General features: G+C 34.4%; 2 protein-coding genes across 7 annotated transcripts in view; both read right to left on the reverse strand.

Moving 5' to 3' along the window:
• Positions 1-10817: 10817 nt before the first annotated feature.
• LOC125061624 (CCR4-NOT transcription complex subunit 7-like) lies at positions 10818-14853 on the reverse strand. 3 transcript variants are annotated; one of them, XM_047667134.1, is made up of 7 exons: positions 14559-14851; positions 14358-14467; positions 13977-14090; positions 13777-13895; positions 13336-13493; positions 11992-12132; positions 10818-11513 (listed from the first exon to the last, which is right to left on the reverse strand). In XM_047667134.1, exons 1-7 carry the CDS (start codon positions 14667-14669, stop codon positions 11403-11405), a joined length of 864 nt encoding a protein of 287 aa, XP_047523090.1. In that variant the 5' UTR covers positions 14670-14851; the 3' UTR covers positions 10818-11402. The 3 variants fall into 3 exon arrangements, with proteins under 3 accessions (XP_047523090.1, XP_047523089.1, XP_047523091.1); XM_047667133.1 differs by having other exon boundaries at positions 13777-13910; XM_047667135.1 differs by lacking the exon at positions 13977-14090 and having other exon boundaries at positions 13777-13910; positions 14559-14853.
• A 1000-nt stretch (positions 14854-15853) lies between these two features.
• Positions 15854-20770, reverse strand: part of LOC125061399 — a 63156-nt gene continuing 58239 nt past the window's right edge. For 3 of the 4 annotated variants that reach the window (XM_047666839.1, XM_047666840.1, XM_047666838.1), the window contains exons 10-13: positions 18558-18668; positions 17633-18130; positions 16095-16261; positions 15854-15971 (exon numbers count right to left, since the gene is read on the reverse strand). In XM_047666839.1, the coding sequence (XP_047522795.1) occupies positions 16139-16261; positions 17633-18130; positions 18558-18668 (732 nt within the window). In that variant the 3' untranslated portion in view covers positions 15854-15971; positions 16095-16138. The remainder of the gene's footprint in view (positions 15972-16094; positions 16262-17632; positions 18131-18557; positions 18669-20770) is intronic. The other variant, XM_047666841.1, reaches the window with a different exon arrangement.

The raw sequence follows: 20770 nt of genomic DNA on the forward strand, positions 1-20770 counted from the left end.
TGTCGTCTTTTATTTGACCTTGAAACCAAAATCAGATGATTACTCGCTGCCCCCACGAACTTCTTTTCTCCTTAATGTGATTTTACTTAGCCTACCTTTTTAGTAAATACCAACATGGAACATTTTGCTATGCTACTCCAGAGACTGTTCGGTTTTCTGGAATGAAAACTTTTTCTAGATGTTTCTGTGATTTACTCTATATAAACCTCAGAGTTCAAGTCATAAGATTTTAATGAATGATGAGGATGAAAATTAGGGGTTGTATGTTTTTTTAAATGCCACAATAAATTTTAATACATATTTTATAGGGGTTGACACCCCTTATCACTTAGGGGTTTGAAATATAGATAGTAGCCGATTCTCAGACGTACCTACTGAATATGCATAAAAATAATAAAATATAAAACATGGAATATTTTCGAACTTATACTAAGACTACGAATACTGATATTAAGAAATGTAAACTATCCAATTGTTGTATCAATTCAATAATAATCTTAAATTTAAAGAACGTACCGACATAGTGAGCCTGTCTGTTGAGCGAGTTGCTGAGATAGCATGTATTGAGCTTGAGCAGTTCATTGTATTGAGTGTATACAGGCCCCCTAGTACTTTATACGATACTTTTGAAAAAATCCTAGAAGATGTATTAATAAAAATATCTAATACTAATAAAACAGTTGCCGTCTGTGGAGACTTTAATATTAACTTATTAGATAAATCTAGTATTGTTAATAGATTTTTAATCTTATTGAAATCATATAATTTATATAATATTTTCCTTGAGCCAACTAGAATAACTGCCACCAGTGCCACTTGTATTGACAATGTTTTTACAAATGTGAAGCCAACTTTCTATTCAATTATTAATCTGTTAGATTCAGATCACTGTGGCCAGTTGGTTTCATTTACTAAAGACATTGTTAAAGCAAATCGAAAAAATGTTAATTTTGTTCCAGTAACCAGTTATCGTTTAGAACTTATTAAAAATAATTTAAATGAAAAACTGCCTGGTTTGCCTCATCACAATAACCCTGACCAAGCTTACTCTTCATTATTTAACATGATTAATTCTCAGTTTAAGAAGGTTTTTACATCTAGATCAGTTTCTGTTAGTGATCGAGTTTTGTTTAGTGACTGGGCAACACCAGGTATTTTTAAAAGCAGAATAAGATTATTTGAATTATATAATGAAAGGAACCATGATCATAGTGAAAGGTTTAGGGAGTATGTTAAAAATTACTCTAAGACTTTTAAGAGAGCCTGCGCTGCCGCAAAATCTTTACACATTAAAAACAAAATACGATCTTCTGCAAACAAAATTAAAACTACTTGGAATATTATTAATTCTGAAATAGGAAGAACCACAGTTAAGAATAATGATTTTCATCTTAAAATTAATGATATAGATGTTAGGGCGGATTTGGAGGTGGCAACCGAGTTTGAATCTTTTTTCACTAATATTCCTGTATTAACAACTCAAACTTTGTTGTCGTCTTCCGGCTCCGCATACAACATACTTAAAGACTGTGTCGCAGAATGTGGGACAAGTTTTGAATTTACAGTTGTTAGTGCTAAGGACATTCTAGATGCATTTAAAGATTTGGAAGTAAAAAAGTCCACCGATCTTTGGGGGTTGTCAGTTCAAATAATATCCTCAATAATTGAATGTATTTCCACATTTCTGGCAATTGTGTTCAACTCTTGTGTCGCATCTGGTGTGTTTCCGGACTTAATGAAGTTAAGCAAGGTGATTCCACTCTTCAAATCTGGTAGTACAACCGATCCTACGAATTTTCGCCCTATCTCAATTTTGCCTACACTGAGCAAAATTTTTGAGAAAATAATTTTAAAGCAAATGCTAAAGCATTTTAACAGACAGAATCTTTTTCACTCCAAACAATTTGGATTTACTAAGGGTCGGTCTACTGCAGATGCAGGTGTGGAACTACTCAAAAATGTATTCGAGGCTTGGGAGAATTCACAGGATGCTTTAGGCATATTCGCAGACGTGTCGCCGCTCAAGCTGAGCACAATGGCCTCTGACATTGTGAAGTGTGCGAATTGTAATATCGTGATCAATGAAGTATTAGCGTTCTTGCGAAATGTGTTGGATTTCATGGATGAGGATAGTATCCATCAATTGTGTGCTTCTTCGTTTTCTGATGATGAAATAGTAAACGCAAAATCCTTGCTCTTAAGTTCCATACCAAATGCAAGAAAGATACCATTACGTCGAAAGGAAAGAAAGAAAAAAATTTCTCGTGAATTGGATTATATTATCTGTGTCATGAAAAATACTAACGCGGAACTATTCCCAATATTTGTGGCTAAGGACTTACACAAACTACCCCCAGTCACATTCGATCATGTTGATGCAACTCGACTTTTGAAGGATATATTGAGTTTAAAAATGAAGATTACTTCTTTGGAGGAGAAGGTTGTAACAACTGAGAAGTTCGAGTTACTTAAGCGAGAAGTGGAAATAATGAGAGACGGACCCTTAAGAAATACGCCTTTTTCGTACAGGAATATAAATGTTAAAAGAGGTGGATTTTTACCAAATAGCGCTAATGACGGACCATCTAATATGTCAACGTTTCATTTCGACAACCGCTCAGATAGGGTGAGTCATTCGTCACCGCCACCAGCTGATTTGGATGAAGATTTTGTCTCTTTTACGCAAGTGCAAAATCAGGCGTTAGATACATTGTCGCGCGTCGAGGCGTCAGTTTGTACTTCGGGTTCTAATCCGACGCGAGATGGCGAATATGAAGGCGGCACTGAGGGAGTGAGCGAGACATCGAGGCGAGTGGAGGACGCGGCGTGTACCGACCTTACTCCTGCACCGAATAGTATTGACCTAAATATAAACAGCTCGTTGCATGCGCCTGCGACGGATGTGCCTTCTGTGGCAATTAATTTGCGATGTGCAGCGATGACTTCAAGTGGTATGTCTACTGAAATTCCAAAAATGCTTTCTAAACATGAGAAGGATGGTCATAGTGGTACGGAATGGCAAATTGTGCGCGGTAATCGGGCTAATAAGCGTTATAAACTATTAGGTCAAAAAGGGTGTGCTTCGACTGTGAATAATGATAAGTTTAAGGCCGCGGACGTTAAGGTACCGTTGTTTATATCGAACGTGAGTACAGAAACGAGTGAAGAGGATATTATTAGTTATATTAAGGCAAAAACTAATGAAACTGTTTCTTTAAAAAGAATAAATATAAAAACTACGAAACTGTATAATGCGTATAAGGTATTTGTTCCGAAACACAAATTAGATTTGTTTTTGAATGGCGAATTTTGGCCTAACGGCGTAACGTTCAGACGTTTCGTCCAGTTTTTATATAAAACGAAACCTGGACCGGTTAAAGTTAATTAAATGTGTAATTATGAATAGGAATAACAAAATATATTGTAAATTTTGTACTTTTAATTGTAAATCTATCAAAAGATCGATTGATTGTGTTCGATCAATATGTAATGATTCGGATCTGGTAGCTTTACAGGAGACTTGGCTTCTTCCCCATGACATACCTATACTAGGGACGATTTCTAATAATTTCGATTATACAGGTAAGTCTGCAGTGGATACAACTGCCGGCTTATTGACTGGGAGACCTTATGGGGGAGTGGCAATTCTCTGGAGAGTGGGTGTTTTTGGTACAGTTGCTGTTATTAATTGTAATAGTCCTAGGTTAGCAGCAATTCGTGCTACCATAGATAACCGATCTATTCTAGTTTTTTCTGTGTATATGCCTACTGACTCAATTTATAATTTAACTGAGTTTACGGAGGTTCTTAGTGAAATAAGTGCTATCGAATTAAGTCATGATGTGGAAAGTGTATATATACTGGGTGATTTTAATGCACATCCTCAGGAATTATTCTATAGGGAACTGCTTAGCTTTTGCTCTGATCAGTCGTGGTTGTGTGCAGATGTTGAAAAACTGGGTATCTCTTTGAGTAATTACACTTTCTTTAGTGAGGCTCATGGAACGAGACGGTGGTTAGACCACTGCGTTGTATCCGTGTCGGCCTGGCATACCGTTATTAATGTAGAAATTAAAGAAGATGTGTATATGTCTGATCATTTGCCCATATTCTTAGAATGTGATTTGGGGGTTGTCAGATGTAAGAAACTGATCTCTGACCTGCCACGTAGTGCAGTTACCTGGGGTGAAAGAGATAATGCTCAAATAAATAGCTACCGTGATCTTTGCAATAATTATTTAAAAGAAGTCGATTTCCCTCAGGAGCTAGCCAGCTGCTGTCACAGATCATGTTCATTGCCAGGGCACAAGCTTATTTTAGATAAATTATATCATACAATAGTTAATATTTTATCTGAGGCTGCTGTATCAACTCAAGTGGTAATGCCTAGGAAATGTAGACAAAATAAGTTATGTGGTTGGAATAAACATGTTCGAGAGGCTCACTTGGAGGCTCGGCTTAGGTTCAAGTCCTGGTTATTTAATAATCGACCTACTTCAGGGGCGGTTTATGAACAAATGTGCCTTTCTAGAAAAGTTTTCAAGAGTCGCCTGAAGTGGGCTCAAAATAACCAGGAGCAGATCAAAATGGATTTAATAGCTGAGCAGAGAGCCAACAAAAACTTTGCTCAATTTTGGAGGTCCACAGGTAAATTGAATCTTAGGCCTAGTATCCCAGCGAGTGTAGGGGGTGAAAGTGACCCAGAGAAGATTGCGAATAAATTTATGAAACATTTTAAGGTACGGTCTCCTCTAGGCCCCTCAGTTGGGGCACCTTTCACTAGGCCCGACGGGTGTAGTGAATCGCCAGGGTTTTTTGTATCTGCCAAACAAATTAAAGATATTTTAAAAACCATGGGCAGAGGTAAATCTCCTGGGCACGACGGGCTCAGTATTGAGCATTTATGGTATGCAGGTGGTCACTTACCTAGAGTACTCTCTATGTTGTATTCGTTATGTATCAGTCACTCGTATCTACCTGCGGCTTTAATGGATACCATAGTGGTTCCTGTTATTAAAAATAGATCTGGTGACATCTCTGATAAGGGAAACTATCGTCCTATATCTCTTGCCACTATAATGGCTAAGGTGCTGGACAGTGTGCTTGACTCGAGTTTGAATAGTTATATGAATCTCCATGACGCTCAGTTTGGCTTTCGACCAGGACTCTCTACTGAAGCTGCTATTCTGAGTCTGAAGCACACTGTCCAGTATTATACGAAGCGCAATACACCGGTATATGCTTGCTTCTTGGATTTGACTCGGGCCTTTGATCTTGTATCGTATGATGTGCTTTGGAGGAAGATGGAGGACAGGGGTGTGCCAACTCAACTGTTAAATATATTTAAATATTGGTATGCCAACCAGAACAACACTGTGAAGTGGTCTAACGCTTTTTCTACATCGTATAGGTCGGAGAGTGGTGTAAGACAGGGTGGTCTGTCATCTCCTAAACTATTTAATATGTACATTAACGACCTGATTGTAGAACTTAGCAGCATGTGTGTAGGTTGTAGGGTTAATGGAGTAAGCATCAACAACCTTAGCTATGCTGATGATATGGTGCTGCTTGCTCCGACAGCAGGGGCAATTACAGAAATGCTGCGTGTGTGTGAGGTATACGCTTGTAAGCACGGCCTCATTTACAATGTAAATAAATGTAAATACATGGTCTTTGGGGGAGATGGTATATGCTCGGGGATGTTTCATAATATCTCTCTAAATAGTCTTGGCATCGAGAGAGTGAAGGAATTTAAATATCTTGGGCATATGCTATCTGAAAATCTAAAAGATAATATCGATATAGAACGGGAACGCAGGGCAGTGGCGGCCAGAGGTAACATGTTGGCTCGTAGATTTGCTCGTTGTAGTAAACAAGTGAAAATCACCCTTTTCAAGGCGTTTTGTCAAAACTTTTACACGAGTAGTCTATGGGTCGACTGTACTATCAGGTCGCTAACTGCCATGCGTGTTCAATACAATAATGCGTTTAGGATGCTCTTGGGACTGCCTCGTTTCTGCAGTGCTTCGGAGATGTTCGCCCAAGCCCGTACAAATGACTTCTGGGCTATTATTAGAATTAAAACAAGATCTCTTTTGAGCCGGGTGCGGGGCTGTCGGAATAGCATCTTGAAGACTGTGGCAGATAACCTGTCTTCGCCTATCATGAAGCATTTTGTGCGTACACTCGTCGGTTCAGATCGACGAGTGTATGCATAGAATAATTCATGGGTTTATATGTTTTTATGTTTAGCTTTTTAATAATAATATACTAACACTAGTCCGTAAGTTTATACTAACATAATGATGGATTATTTTATCTGAATAAATAAATAAATAAATAAATAATAAAATATTCTGTGACTTGTCCAAAGCTTTTGACTGTGTTTGCCATGACACACTTATCAAGAAACTACACCACTATGGCATTAGAAATAAGGCTCTTAGACTTCTCAGTTCATATTTAGACAATAGAATACAAAGTGTAGATATTAATGGCAAAAAATCAAAAGGATCTGTGGTAACTATGGGTGTTCCGCAGGGTTCAATTCTAGGTCCTTTCTTATTCCTTATCTATATCAATGATTTACCTTTTTGTGTAAGGGATGATCACAAAATCCTATTATTTGCGGATGACACTTCGCTTGTTTTTAAAGTTAAGCGCCAACTTGAAAATTTTGACCAAGTTAATTTGGCACTATCTAAGGTTGTCCATTGGTTTAATGTTAATAATCTGCTTTTGAACTCAAGTAAAACTAAATTAATAAAATTTTCTACGCCTAATGTGAGGCAGTTAAGCACCAATGTACAACTGAATGGAGTAGAGTTGGACCCTGTTGAGTCAACAGTTTTTCTTGGCATTACTGTTGACGCCAAACTACAGTGGGGCCCACACATTAACAAATTGTCTGGAAGGCTCAGTTCAGCTGCTTATGCTGTAAGGAAAATTAGACAAATTACTGATGTGGATACAGCCAGAATTGTTTATTTCAGTTATTTTCATAGCTTGATGACGTACGGCATTCTCCTTTGGGGAAACTGTGCGGATATTAATACAATCTTCTTATTACAAAAAAGAGCTGTCCGCGCTATATATAACTTAGGTCCTAGAGTTTCTCTCCGAGAGAAATTCAAAGAGATAAACATTCTGACTGTAACTTCACAATATATTTTTGAAAATTTACTTTATGTTCACAAAAACGAACCGGATTTTGTCAAATTGTCTGATCTTCACTCCCGAAATACTAGGAACAAAAATAATTTAACAGTTCATGCTACTCGGCTTCATAGAATAAGCAACTCGTTCATGGGTCAATGTATACGCTTTTACAATAAACTTCCTATGGATGTTCGTAAACTTCCCCTTAAGAAATTTAATTTTTTTATTAAATCAAAATTATTAACTAAAGGATATTACAGGATATCCGATTATTTAAATGATAGAAACGCCTGGGATTGAGCTGCTCGCTTATACAGCTATCGCTTGTGTTTTTTTTAAGCTGTCTTTCACTTTTTTTTTTTTTTTTGCATGTTGTACATATTTACAATCTGACATGTCTTGTGCTTTTGCATATGCATTTTATTTTATTCTATTGACATGTTTGTGCTTAGTGCATATTCATTTTTTTACATTTTTTTTTCTCTACATTACTGACATGTTTTGTGCTTAGTGCATATTCATTTTTTCTTTTTCTACAATACTGACATGTTTTGTGCTTTTGCATACAATATTTTACACTTTGACATGCCAAGTGAATAATGTTTATATTACGATTATATTTTTCAATTTCATTATTTTTTCCTTGCTTTAAGGTACACCTTAAAAATACATTTTGTATTCATTGTAAGTGTAAACATTATGCGGGTATATCATAAACTCTTTTGCTTGATTTATAATTTGATACATTTTAGTCTATAGTTATTTTGGGCTGGCGATCTGAGTGAGTTGTTGCCCCACATATTTTTATGGTGCCACTGGCGGTATTGTTGTGTACCGGGTTGTGCAGCTCCCTCAAAAATGGTTGAGCTGCATGAGCTATTCGGGGCATGCTAGCCGTCTGCTGGCGCAGGCTTGCTCAGATCGATCTGGTTCTTTCTTCCAAAGACCAGTCCAGTAAATACTCTGCATTTGTTTACACCAACTTATTAATTTATCATTGTATTATCTGGACTATAAAAGAGACTAAGACCCCCGAGTTTGTTTCGACATTTCTTCTCAGGGCAGTCAGTTAGGAAATGTCGACTTCATCTAGTTTAGGAAGACATTGTAAAAGTGATTTATATAGTCCTACTTGCAAGAATAAACTATTTCATTTCATTTCATTTCATTTAATAATAATTAATCTCTTTGCACCGACTATTATCAGTTACAATACAAAAGAAACAAGATAAAAGTTTACAAAGAAACAACAATGAATAATAAATAGAAGTAATTTAACAAATAACACGCAAATCTATAATTTATTGTCTGTCATAAAGCCATTATTAACATCAACGTAATAAAAACCAGAGAGAGAACCAGTCCACTAAAAGTCACAGAAGAAAACGTGCTGGAATGGGTAAACGCAAACCTTAGCAAGAAAATAATTATTTCCTAGAGAATGTGAACGTAAAATTAATAATAACAAATAGTTTACGTGTTATATCAATAGCTAGGGAAAAATACTACATGGAAACATAAAACAAAATTACTACTGCGTAGGAGATATTTCTACTATCCAGCGGCTCCGGCTCCAATCTACAAGGTATTCCTTGAACGCCTTATATATATATATATGTGACGGAACTTTTTATTAACATTTTTTTTTCTAAGAAAATACAAATTCAATAGACCAAGTTATCTATTGAGTATTGTCCTAATTTCACGCAAAGACGCGGCAGTAAATATTCATGAAAGTATTTAATTTTAAACCCACGTTTGAACATAATATACCTTAGGAGATATTTAAAAATACTCCTTCAAAAGGAATGATCATTTGCCACGATAGACCTTCCAAATCACGGGCATCTATGATTTGGAACTTATTTAATTTATTCAATACTAGCTGACTCGGCGAACTCCGTACCGCGAATGAACCTCGTGTTACAGATTAGCTGAACTTCTTAAATAACAACATTATATTTTATGAAATTAATACTATGAAGTCAAAACAAATATCACTTTTCACTAAAATTCACTGCTATCACCGGATTGACAACGTTACAATGTGCTCTGATTTGTTGTATATTTAAGTACATAGTTTGATATATTTTATTTAATATAAAATAAAAACGCAGGTATTTGACACTTTCGACATCTTTATATGTTCGCCGAGTGAGTTCACAGTAGCGATATTATTTATTTATTGATGCACAGAACACATTATAATCTTTACAAAAATAAACTTAAAACTAACAGTTATGAACAGGATTCTAATGTAAAACCATGTGCACACTGCAAAATTAATGTTACAATAATAAAAGGCTCATAACTATCAAAGGTAACATAGTAAAAAAACAATAATAAGTTCCTCGACACCAGTTTAACGTTAACGTTAACCAGGACCACAAGGGTCAGCACTTAACCTACGATGGAGGATGTCATTAATGGCACTGATGAAATTATTAATATTGTGACAGAATATGTCCACAAGTAAGTGGTTGCTCTTTGCCATCTCGTTATATTGACGAGCCATCCTGGTCAAAGGGTTGTAATACGAGATGTTATTTTTATAAATTTGTAGGGAAAATAAATTGACTTCATTAGATCTACGGGCACTAAATTTAATGTTAAGGCTTATGTGAGCTAGTAGTTCGGGAGAGTCTATAATGGAGTGGGTGATTTTGTAAAGGTAAACTAAGTATATATTATGTATTTAATATATACTTTTTCAACATTATATTGGTATAGTACTGCACAATGCATGTATATTTTGTGAATGAAGAAATGAATGTCAATTTTAACATTTTGAACTAAACAACGCCATTATCCGAATATTGTAAACATATCTTGTCGATTTGAAACCTTTATTAAATACGAAGAGTTTACGCTATCAACGGGATGATTATTACATATATGTTTTTATGGGTTTTAATTATTTTGAACGACAAACACACATCAAAAACCATGAAATTCGGTTCAGCCATTCTCCAGTTACACTTATAAAATAAATAAATCAGTAGCGCTATAACCGTTTTAGGGACTTAGATTTCCGTATTTGTTTTGTGATAATTTGTCAATCTAATAGGCAAATAGGTGTTAGCCTCCTCCAGCCGGGGATCGAACCTTCGACCTCAAGGATGACCGTCTAACTATCCAACTTAAATAGGAAGGAAAGAAAGGAACAACACGCGTAATAATAAATTTTATTTACACATATATTATCACAATATGGTCATAAGCCAATATATATATATCTTAAATTACAATGTGTAATGGCTCTATCTATGACTACCAAACATCACAACAGCTTAAAATAAACAAACTTAACATATCGTTAAATCATAGTAAACTTGAGCAGTGCTTCGTGGGTTTTTTAGGAAGTAAACTGAAACACCCACAGATTCAGAGTAGTTTAGTAAAACGACAAGATTTAAACACGAGACATGACTCCAGTATATTAATAATAAATACCCCCTGAATTTATTGGATATTAACAAACTGGAGCATATCAGCGCTAAGTTATCTAAATAAATAATAAAGTAATCCCCCCTATCACGAGATTTCTGTAGTGTGAACTTTATAATAATTTGGAAGTCTATGATTAGTTTTGCGTTTTGCACCTGTTTCATTGTGTTATAAAAAATTAAATAACTTTATTCCTGTGTTCCCAGTTTACGAATTGTTCAAAAAAACGGTTTTACGAGAATACTCCTACAACGCGGTCCGGGTAAACCGCGGTATAGAGGGGCTTACTATATGTGGTAGCAACTTATTTTTAATATACTTAATATAAAAAGGAGGAGTCGAGCTGTATTTGTTTAATAATCGGTCATATGCAAATTTGCGGGTACTTACATCTGAAACTACCCGCTGTATACTAGACGCATAGTATTTTTATAAGTTTTAGTGGAAAATATAGATTTTTATTTTAGTTCGCACAAAGTCTATGCTGACATTTGAATTGCAGAACAACAATGGCAGACAATTATTAGACAGACATTTTATTGTACATATATTAATATTTAAATCATTAACTGAAGTGTATTTGTTTCTGGTTTACTATTAAACTTGATAAAACAGACACACATAAATGTTCACCATCTCGGCTTACGAAACTTCAATTTGCAGTTTAAATATGGCGAGCTTCGTACATTGACATTGACATCTGAACTGTCAAAACTCAGAGCCAATTTGACACTTTACTTTTTGAATAGTTCACGCTTTTCCAATCGTTCGTTCAGCGCTTCCTCCGTTCCACTCAGTCAGGAACCATTTTCCCCATTCTCTTGGAAATTATTTGCATTAGTTGAAAACGGTGCACCTAAGCCATATAAATGTCCGCTGGTACTTTCAATGTTGCCATCAAAGAAAATCTATAAAAAAACATCGCAATTAATGTATTTTTCTCGTTAGTTTTTATAGACGTATTTACTTTTTTGGTTTTAGCGAACCTTCCACAATAAATTAACGATACAATAGATTTTGAATAATTTCAGAGACCTTGATGGGTCTTTAGTTTTTCTTTTTTTTTAATCAGACACGCGGTCAGGTAGATTTGTGGCTTTTCTTATTTACTTTTTTACACATATTACCCACACATTGTCTATGCTTGAAAACGAAATGCATTTTCGTGGATTCCTACAAAAATTAATACATTTATGTACAATTTTTTTTAAGCTTTGCTTACTTTTGCTAACAACAGGGGGGGGGGGGAGGGTAAATTGCAGTAAATCAGCTTACGTAATACTTAAACGGCCCCTAAGCAACATTTCTGTTTTCATATACTTTCTTAATTTCTAATTGTTAAATAAAATATAAAAAAAGCTTTGTATACATACTAATAGTAATTACCTCTTTTATCTTAAAAAAAGCCATTCCAGTGAGAAGAGAGTCAGATCCGGCTTGGTGCTGAGGCCCAACCCTTCTAAGTTCCAATTGATCGGCCACCTCTTGCAGACCGCCTTTTAAGTTCTTGCACAGTTTCATTAGATACTGTAAAAAATATGTGAAAATCCATTTAGGATTATGATTATTTAAACATTCATAATTTCAAGAACCGTTTTACATATTTCAATCAAATCAATCTCCAATTAAATGCAACCTTTAAGGACATTCATAGGGTACGTCATCGCCTTTTCACTAATCTGTGTCACGTGATTGACACATAAAAATTAACTATTTTAACCATGGTTTTTAATGAAGCAATGATATAGAATTTATTTTTCGTACTGTGAAAAAGCCTATTGTGCAATACCTAGCCGGCAAAACAGCTTTTAAATTCAGCTTGTCGTAAAATCGTAAACTCCACACATTTGTTGGATTTGCTTTTTCTTTTTTTGCTTGCCTTTGAATCGTAGAACTAAAATTATTATTAAGTACGGATACTTAAAATTGAAATTGTCGTCGTTGAAGTAACAGGGTAAGCTAACTGCTCTTGCTGCCTTAATCGATGTCTCGTATAATTGGGTTACTTACAGGCGATACTAGCGCCATTGACAGAGATGGACATAAAATGCCACTAACGCAAAACAAATTTTTATGGGAATGACATTAACTCACGTTTGGTCACGTGACCATTATTATGTCGTAAGTATTTGTCTAAAGCTCCTATTCTATACAGTATTCCGTCATACATCAGTGTTGCCAGATCAGAGGATTTCCCCCTAGATTTAGGGGCTTCTCAACCGAGTAAGGGGCAGAAAGAATATTTGGGGTTTTTAGGGGAAATTTCAAAAACACGCCAAATAGTTTTTTTGTTATTGTATATCACGTTCTTGATTTAGGAACTAAATTGAAGTACGAACACATCGTAAGAATAGGATCCGTTTGGTTAACCTTACTAATTGTATATTCGTTTGAGCTGTCAAAGAACGATGTGATTTTAATTAAATACAAATTCTAAAATTAAATTAAAATTCAGTAATTAGTATATAGGAGATTTCTGGGGGGAAATCAAATTAGTCTAGGGGTACGTCGCTGAGACCATCTGGCAACACTGTCATACATATTAAATACACATTGACGTAGAACGACATGAATGAGAACGTGAGTTTGGATTTATGCAAAGCCAAAGACACTAAACCAATATTGATGGAATTTTTAACTGAAAAACCAAGGAAAATAAGTCCCCTTGCATATTACAATGACTATAGAGGGCGATTAAAGTACTTCTTAGGAGCAGATATATGTACTTACTTTAACGTCATAAACTGTTGGAAAATACAATCGTAAGCTTTCAAAAAAGTCATTCTCTTCTTGAGGTAGATTACGATCAGTCAGAAGTTTCAATAAATAACCAAAGTCATAACCGGAATGAAAGCTCAACCATTTAATGTTATCCATAAGAACAATTCCTAAAACCAGTAACAAAGATATTATTAGTCCGTGTTGTATCTAAGAGTTTAAGCGTTCGAATTTTATTTTGACTTTTATAAGAAAACTCATCAAAACAGTGGCAAAGTTTTCACAAATCTGTTTAAATCCTCACATTTAGTGAGGCTTAATATGTTTGAAGTCATCTTTTAAAATCAATATTAACTTCTAAACTAAAGCGGTTTTTGTTACCCCGGAAATGGTCCCAAAAATATCATTTTGTTGATAGGTTACGGAATGTAATAAATATTTTTTTTGTTGTACCTGAAGACATCAGTAGTTCAGCGAACTCTAATGGTTCAATACCATGATCTTCATGTTCTCTAAATTTAAGCCCAGAATTTTGTAAAAGATCAATTGAGTCTTGGGCATACATATCTTCCCTGGCAACAATAGATCTGTTAAAAGTTTATAAATCATCTACGATGAAAATTATAAAACATATAACATAATATTAAACTTACTGCAGATTGAATTTAAAATTAAATTGCCAAGTTGAACATCCAGGAGCGGTTTTACCATTTTCATCCATAAATGTTAGCCCTAATTGAATAATCCTCAAAAGATCTACATTACATCTGTAAAAGTTACTATGTTAGGCATATATTGATGCTTTGCTAAAAATGTAATGTTTTAAGAAATGGAAGTTTATATTATTTTGATGTGAAACTTTCACTGATTTATAAAAAGAAAAGGTATTGAACTTTCTGAATGTATTGTAGCTTAACTTAAAGTATAGTTACTGGTTTGTGCTATTTTGCAGCTGATATAATGTTATTTTAACCACTTGCTAGTTAAGAATGGCATTATCACATATTGTAAAAAATAATAATTTCAATACCCACCTCAACAATTGATACTGATAATCTGCGGTGGACCTAAATTCACCTATTGGTCTTGCCACAACACCAGGGAATTCAGTATCCATTGCCACCCAGTGATATTTCTGAACAATCTAGTTTTTTTCGAAAAACGATTAGAATTAATATCTAAGCTTTAGTTTTGAGAATTGCAATTAATCACCAAACATTAATCTAGATATTTACCTGCCGAATAACATGAAATTCCTCATACAAATTGTAATTCCATACATTTTTTATTGAAGTATCGTCGCGAGAACTTAGCAAGTTAAAGTTCGCGGCTATTGGAGAAGACATGGTACGAATTTTCTAAGATTGCAATAAGGTCCTAAGTAAGTCAATGTTTTATTTACTTCTGCATTATTACATTCTTTTCATTGTATTTTTTACAATTAGGGAAATAAGAAGTAGGGTTTTATAGTAAAATTTATATCTTTACTTCTCCTTTGACTTTCACTTTTCAGTTTTCGGTCAAACCATTTGAATTTTTACTTTAAAGTTAAATTGACAATTGACTTCACATCAATATTTTTCACCATAGGCTAAGAAGAGAAGCTATATGCAGATGTGAGATGACGCTTGACAGAGTACCTGGCGGTTGTTTCTAGTCTTTCTTTTTAGTTTGTACACTTCCCCCTACTCCATGACTTAGCTGTCACTGTTAGCATTTTAATACTTTTTGAATAAATATTTTTTATCACATCTAGCTTATAAACAACTAGAAACTAAAAGATATTTGAGTTTGGAACGTGGTTTTAATAAATTTTTCAACCACCAAAGAGATCGGTCACGTTACTGGCTGTCCGATAAAACAATCCGTGCGCAAACATTTAAAAAAAGTTTGTATTAAAGGAAAAACGCTTCAATTATTTTTTCATATTTGACATTTAAGACTTATTTCTTTTAAATTTTCATTCATACTTAAATTTTTTTGGAGAACCAGTTGGTAGTGTTGATGGATGTTACTTTTAAAATGGCGCCATACTGTTTTATTTTGGAAAACTATTAAATAAATAGAATCAATCATTTGAAATTATTTTATTAAGACGTAAAATAACAATATATTTTATGACTTAGGTTACAATATTATTTGATGTATTTTTATCTTATTTAACCACTGTACATTGTTTAATAATTATCAATTTAGTTGCCAGATAGGCTCAAAAAGGAATCGTAAAATTTGGTCCAAAGGACTATACATGTACAAGTATGCACCATTTACTTTCTACATTTGTATAAGATTCTATGTAAAAGGCACTCTTTTTAAAATTCATATTTATTTTATAGTAGGTATATTTAATAAGGAAACAACCGAAATTTTTAAAATACCCCATCTTAATTATGACTTACTTTTTCCGTAAAACAAAACCAAAATTATATAAATGAATTCCACAAATTTGACTAAATAGATAACCAAAACTTCAACAATTTATATTTACTAATGTTTGATAATATAGGGGTCTACTATTTAATATGGACAATTATTAAACATCATGTATTTCATGAATTACAGCTATTACATATATTTTATATACAGGTTACAGGCTTTTGTATGTAGTCCTAATATGCGATTTTGGAAGATTATCGCCCGCCATCCACCTGAAAGCAAAAATATATGTTAAATTAGGTATAACGTTTATTCCGCCACCAGTGTTCAACATGTGCGTTTTTGCCTGAACCGTTTTTTGTGAATGGTGCATGTGTAATATAAAAAAAATGTACCGGTTTTATGAGTAATTTTGGAAAGCGTCGCTGATTCTTGGCGATTAATGTTTTGATGAAACTTTAGGTATTGTTATAGATGGAGATAATGGTAACAAATTGTTGCCATATCTAGCGTGAAAATTTTCGTCAAGCGAATCGAAGGTTTTTCTGATTATTTTACAATCCTGAAACAATTGCTTAAGCGAATAAGTATAATATTTATGAATATTCTAAATTATAAATAAGCATGGTTCTTCCTATTGGAAGCATTATTGCCTTTTCTATTTGATAACCGTACTCAGAGCCAGAAGAGTAACACTTGAGCCATGCTGGTTTGGTTGTACAATCTTTATTTCTGCTTTAGAAAAATTTATATACTTATAATTAATAGGCGCCTACTATTAATAGTCAATACAAAAATCGAAAACAAGATAAAATAACACAAAGAAAAAACAATGATTACAAACACAAATCTATAATTTATTGTCAGGTCATAAACACCAAACGTCTGTTTAGGGCGCCAACTTTGTTGTCAGTTGTCAGATGTCAACGCATCCACGCTATTAAATAGTTGCGCTCCCTCAAAGGTCAGTATGCTTATGGCGCGTCTAAACGGGCCATGTTTTGCTGCAATTGATGGCTGCACTGTTGGCAACTAATTGTCCGGCCATTAGAAAAATATTTTAATGCAGCTGATGGCCGAACAATCTATGGCTGGGCAATGTCTTGCAATATGTCTGCAATAGTATGGCCCATGATGCAGACTCCTAAACGGGCTACACAAACCGGCAACAATGGCTGACAAAATCACACTCGTCCCATCAGCTTATATTGTTTTAAAAAAGAAACAGAAAAAGAAGAGATTGTGGATTCGACCTTACTTAAATAGGCGTGAAACTGTAGACAATTTGAGTCTAGAAATAAGTCTTGATAATAAATTATTCAAGAACTAGAATGACAAAAGCAGTAATTTTTACGTAGTAATCTAACGTCAAATACAGCTGATCGCAAAACACAGAATATAGCAACAGGCACACTTCACTCATAGCAAACGTCATGTCGCGTAGAAAAGGATACACTGTGCCATAACAAAGAGAGTGACTGAAACAACAATAGAACTGGCTGTACAATATTGCAGTTGAATTCGATAGCCTAGCGATCGTCCGGCCACCCATCGGGGCAATATCAGCCATATGTGGCTATACAAAACATGTTTGGCTATATGGCCGGGACATTACTGCAATATTGCATAGTGTGGCTGCTATTGTTTGCAATGTTGCCGGCCACAGTGTTGCAGCCATCAATTGCAGCAAAACATGGCCCGTTTAGACGCGCCATAAGAAACTTTACTAAATAATTTATAAGTATAATAATCTGTCTACCCTTATATTGACTCTGAGTAGGCTGAGAGCGGATTATAACATAATTACACAAAAATATTGCGCATTATTATATGAAACTTTATTTCTTCCATCAATTGCTTTGCGCGCCATCTGTCGGTTCTGATATATCTAACCCAAAAGGCCCACAGAATACAATGTTATAAAAAAACTTACCATAGCTTCAGTCTTTTTGCGTAAATTCGATCGTGAAAGTGTAAGAGCTAACTCCGACTGTAATCTACTTGAGAGGGACTCTTCGTCTACTGATTGGGAGTTCTTTTTGTCCCCATTGAGAAATTCCAGCTTGGACGGCTCCCTTCTTCCACTCATATTATTCACGTATTCTCCTATAGTGACGGATACAGGCCTGGAATGCTTTTTCATAGTAGCCGTGCCATTGGGAGCCTTTATGAAGTAATTCGAAGGTGGTTTTAAGTTCACATTTCCAGGACTTTGGAGTTTGTATGATTCTAGAGAATCTACATCTGCGTTTGATTCGTTTAAGCTCTTCGATTTTATGGGTAAAGTTAGTTCTTTGTCGTTGTAATCTGGTGTTGGTGTTCGGTTTATTGTAGCGATTTTTTTTATTATTGGCGTTTTTATAATATCCTCTAGCTTTGGTTTCCGGTCGCCGTTTAGTTCACCGTTGTGGTGGCCATTTGTGGTTGGCATCTGGAAATACAGTTACCATAAAAATAAAATAAGATTACTAAGTATATATTATACAGTGATGATTTATTAAAAGTATTTTGTGTTTACTTGTAAGGTTAAATTTAAACTTAAACATTTTAATAAATGTTTTTTATTCCTTGCAACAGTACTTTAAAGAATAATAGACTCTGGGTTATCGATGTAAGTTTCATAACTAACGAAATAGTGAGATATTTATTATAAAAATGAAATTATTTATTTTACAGTTGACGGTTAGTAACTAAATATAATCTGTGCTATTTAAACAGGTAATTATTATATACACTTGCACAGATTACACATGGCATAAAGGTCTAGATACCAGGCCATAAACTCCAAAAAAAAACTCATTACCATTTAGCTATATGTGGCTTATGAACTATTTTATATATTACATCATTCGACTTACAGGGGGTGGAGGCGGCGGTGGTTTCTTCACAGTCAGCCTTTCTTGTATGTTTTCGACATGCTCTGTTGCCTCCACGGCCGGTTTTCTCAGTCGTAAAGTGTGTTGTCGATCCTAGAACAACATTAATATAGACTATACTATTTCATAATAAAGTATATCGTGAGTACTTTCATATGAAGACGATATAAAATTAAACACCGCTCATCGCCACTTATTTTTTTATAGCATAGAGAGATAGACATGTACACCCATTTTAGTGGGTGCGTTGCTGGTCTTTGAAGGAGTATGCTCTTTTTTTAATTTATTAAATTATTACCCCTTTTAGATTAATCTATGCTAATATTATACAGAGGTAAAATTTTTTAAATAAATAAATCAGTGGCGCTACAACCGCTTTAGGTCTTGGCCTCAGATTTATGAATCTATGTCAAATACATTTTTGACAGTAATAGTCAGCGTCAGTCTTGAGTCCTGATTTAACCCTTAATTTTAGCATTTGTAAGATAAACCAACATAAAAGAGGTTTTTATAATTTTAATGTTAAATTTGACGACAATACTTATACAGAGCATTAAAGCAATCCAGTGACAACATTTTTAATATACTATTATTGAAGGAAAACATCGTGAGGAAACCGGCTTGCCTTAGACCCAAAAAGTCGACGGCGTGTGTCACAGGCTGATCACCTACTTGCCTATTAGATTGACTAATTTTTTCATCTCTGCCTTTCAATAAATTCAAGAAATGTATTCAAGAAAAGCTGTGTAAAAAGGCTTACTATAAAGTCAACGATTATCTAGTTGATAAAAGGGCCTGGGACTAGTGCTAGACAGGCTACTTCTAATTAATTTGCGATATTTGTTTTAAAAAAAGTGTTGTTTGATGATTTGCTATTTTAAAAGAGTACCGAGAGTTTTTTACGCCCGCTTTTTCTCTCGGCCTACACCCTCTGTCTTCTTTGCCGATGAGTAGGGATGCCTACAAATTCAAATTTAATGACGTGGAATAAGTGATACATGTATCTTATGTTCCATAATAAACATATGTTTTTTTTTAATAATCATGATACAGATACAGAAATCTGAGGTTGTAGCGAGATTCATTTTATTAGTAAAAATATAATTATCGCAATGACTCCAAGAAATATTACATAAGTTTACTGTAATTGTTGAAATATATACATGTAATATGATTAGGATTTGCATAACTTGATTAGGAACTGTCAATGACGACTTTAAGTGGATTGCGAATGGGTTGGAATGTTTCTTAGTACCTGCGGATTAGGTCTTAATTATATGATATAATGACTTGAGTAAGAGATATATAAAGTATTAAGATATAGTACAATGGAACTAAGGCATTGCATTAGGCAAATAAAAGAGAAACTTGTCAAAACAGTAATGGAAAGAGTACAACAAGAGTAAAGACGCAAACATCACATACCGAAAGCTAAAGTGGAGATGGAAGGGTCATATGATAAGAGAAAAGAAGCAATCGTAACGGAGTGGAAACCATGAAGTGGAAAACGAAAAAGAGGCAGACAGATCAGATGAGAGGACCATAAAGAAGGGTCCAATGTCGGTTCGAACCGCTTGACAACGCCAACATTGGAAAAAATAAAGTTGAAGGAGATTGCGACAAGTTGTAAATACAAATAAATGGTTTGCCAATAGATAAGTATAACAAATATTATATTACTACTAGCTTACCCGGCAAACGTATTTTTTTAGTTCAATAAAAATAACTATCTACAATAATAAAAAATAGGGGTTGATCGTAGAGGGGTGAAAATTGAGGGTTGTGTGTATATTTGTATGCATATAAAAAAATAAAAACAAAATTTTTAGCTAATAACAAAAATTTTGGGGTTTGAAAGATAGAAAGTATCCGGTTCTCAGACTTACTGAATATGCATAAAAAAAATTATAAGATTCGTTCGAGCCGTTGCGGAGGAGTATGGGAACGAACATTGTGACACGAGAATTTTATATCTAATAGGCATATTTACTGATCATGTAAGTTTAACAACATTAAAGGCTATGCTTTTATTATTTACTTGTTAGCAGTGTGACTGTTTTGTATTTGAATCTGAAACCTGATCTGAATGAAAGTTTTCTAAATTTGGCTTGTGCAGCAATTGTCGAGAGTAGCATCATTTTACATCATCCCTTGGTAAGCAGACCAAAGGTATTTTTAATTTACTAAAAGGTATT

This window comes from Pieris napi, chromosome 23 (assembly GCF_905475465.1).
Source record: "Pieris napi chromosome 23, ilPieNapi1.2, whole genome shotgun sequence".
Taxonomy (NCBI): Eukaryota; Metazoa; Arthropoda; class Insecta; order Lepidoptera; family Pieridae; genus Pieris; species Pieris napi.

Coding starts and splice junctions, on each gene's coding strand:
- LOC125061624 (XM_047667133.1), bottom strand. CDS start 14,669: ATGTCTTCTCCAATAGCCGCGAACTTTAACTTGCTAAGTTCTCGCGAC. Junction 14,091..14,357: donor TATCAGTATCAATTGTTGAG/GTGGGTATTGAA, acceptor TAACTTTTACAG/ATGTAATGTAGATCTTTTGA. Junction 11,514..11,991: donor CTTTTTTTAAGATAAAAGAG/GTAATTACTATT, acceptor GTTTTTTTATAG/ATTTTCTTTGATGGCAACAT.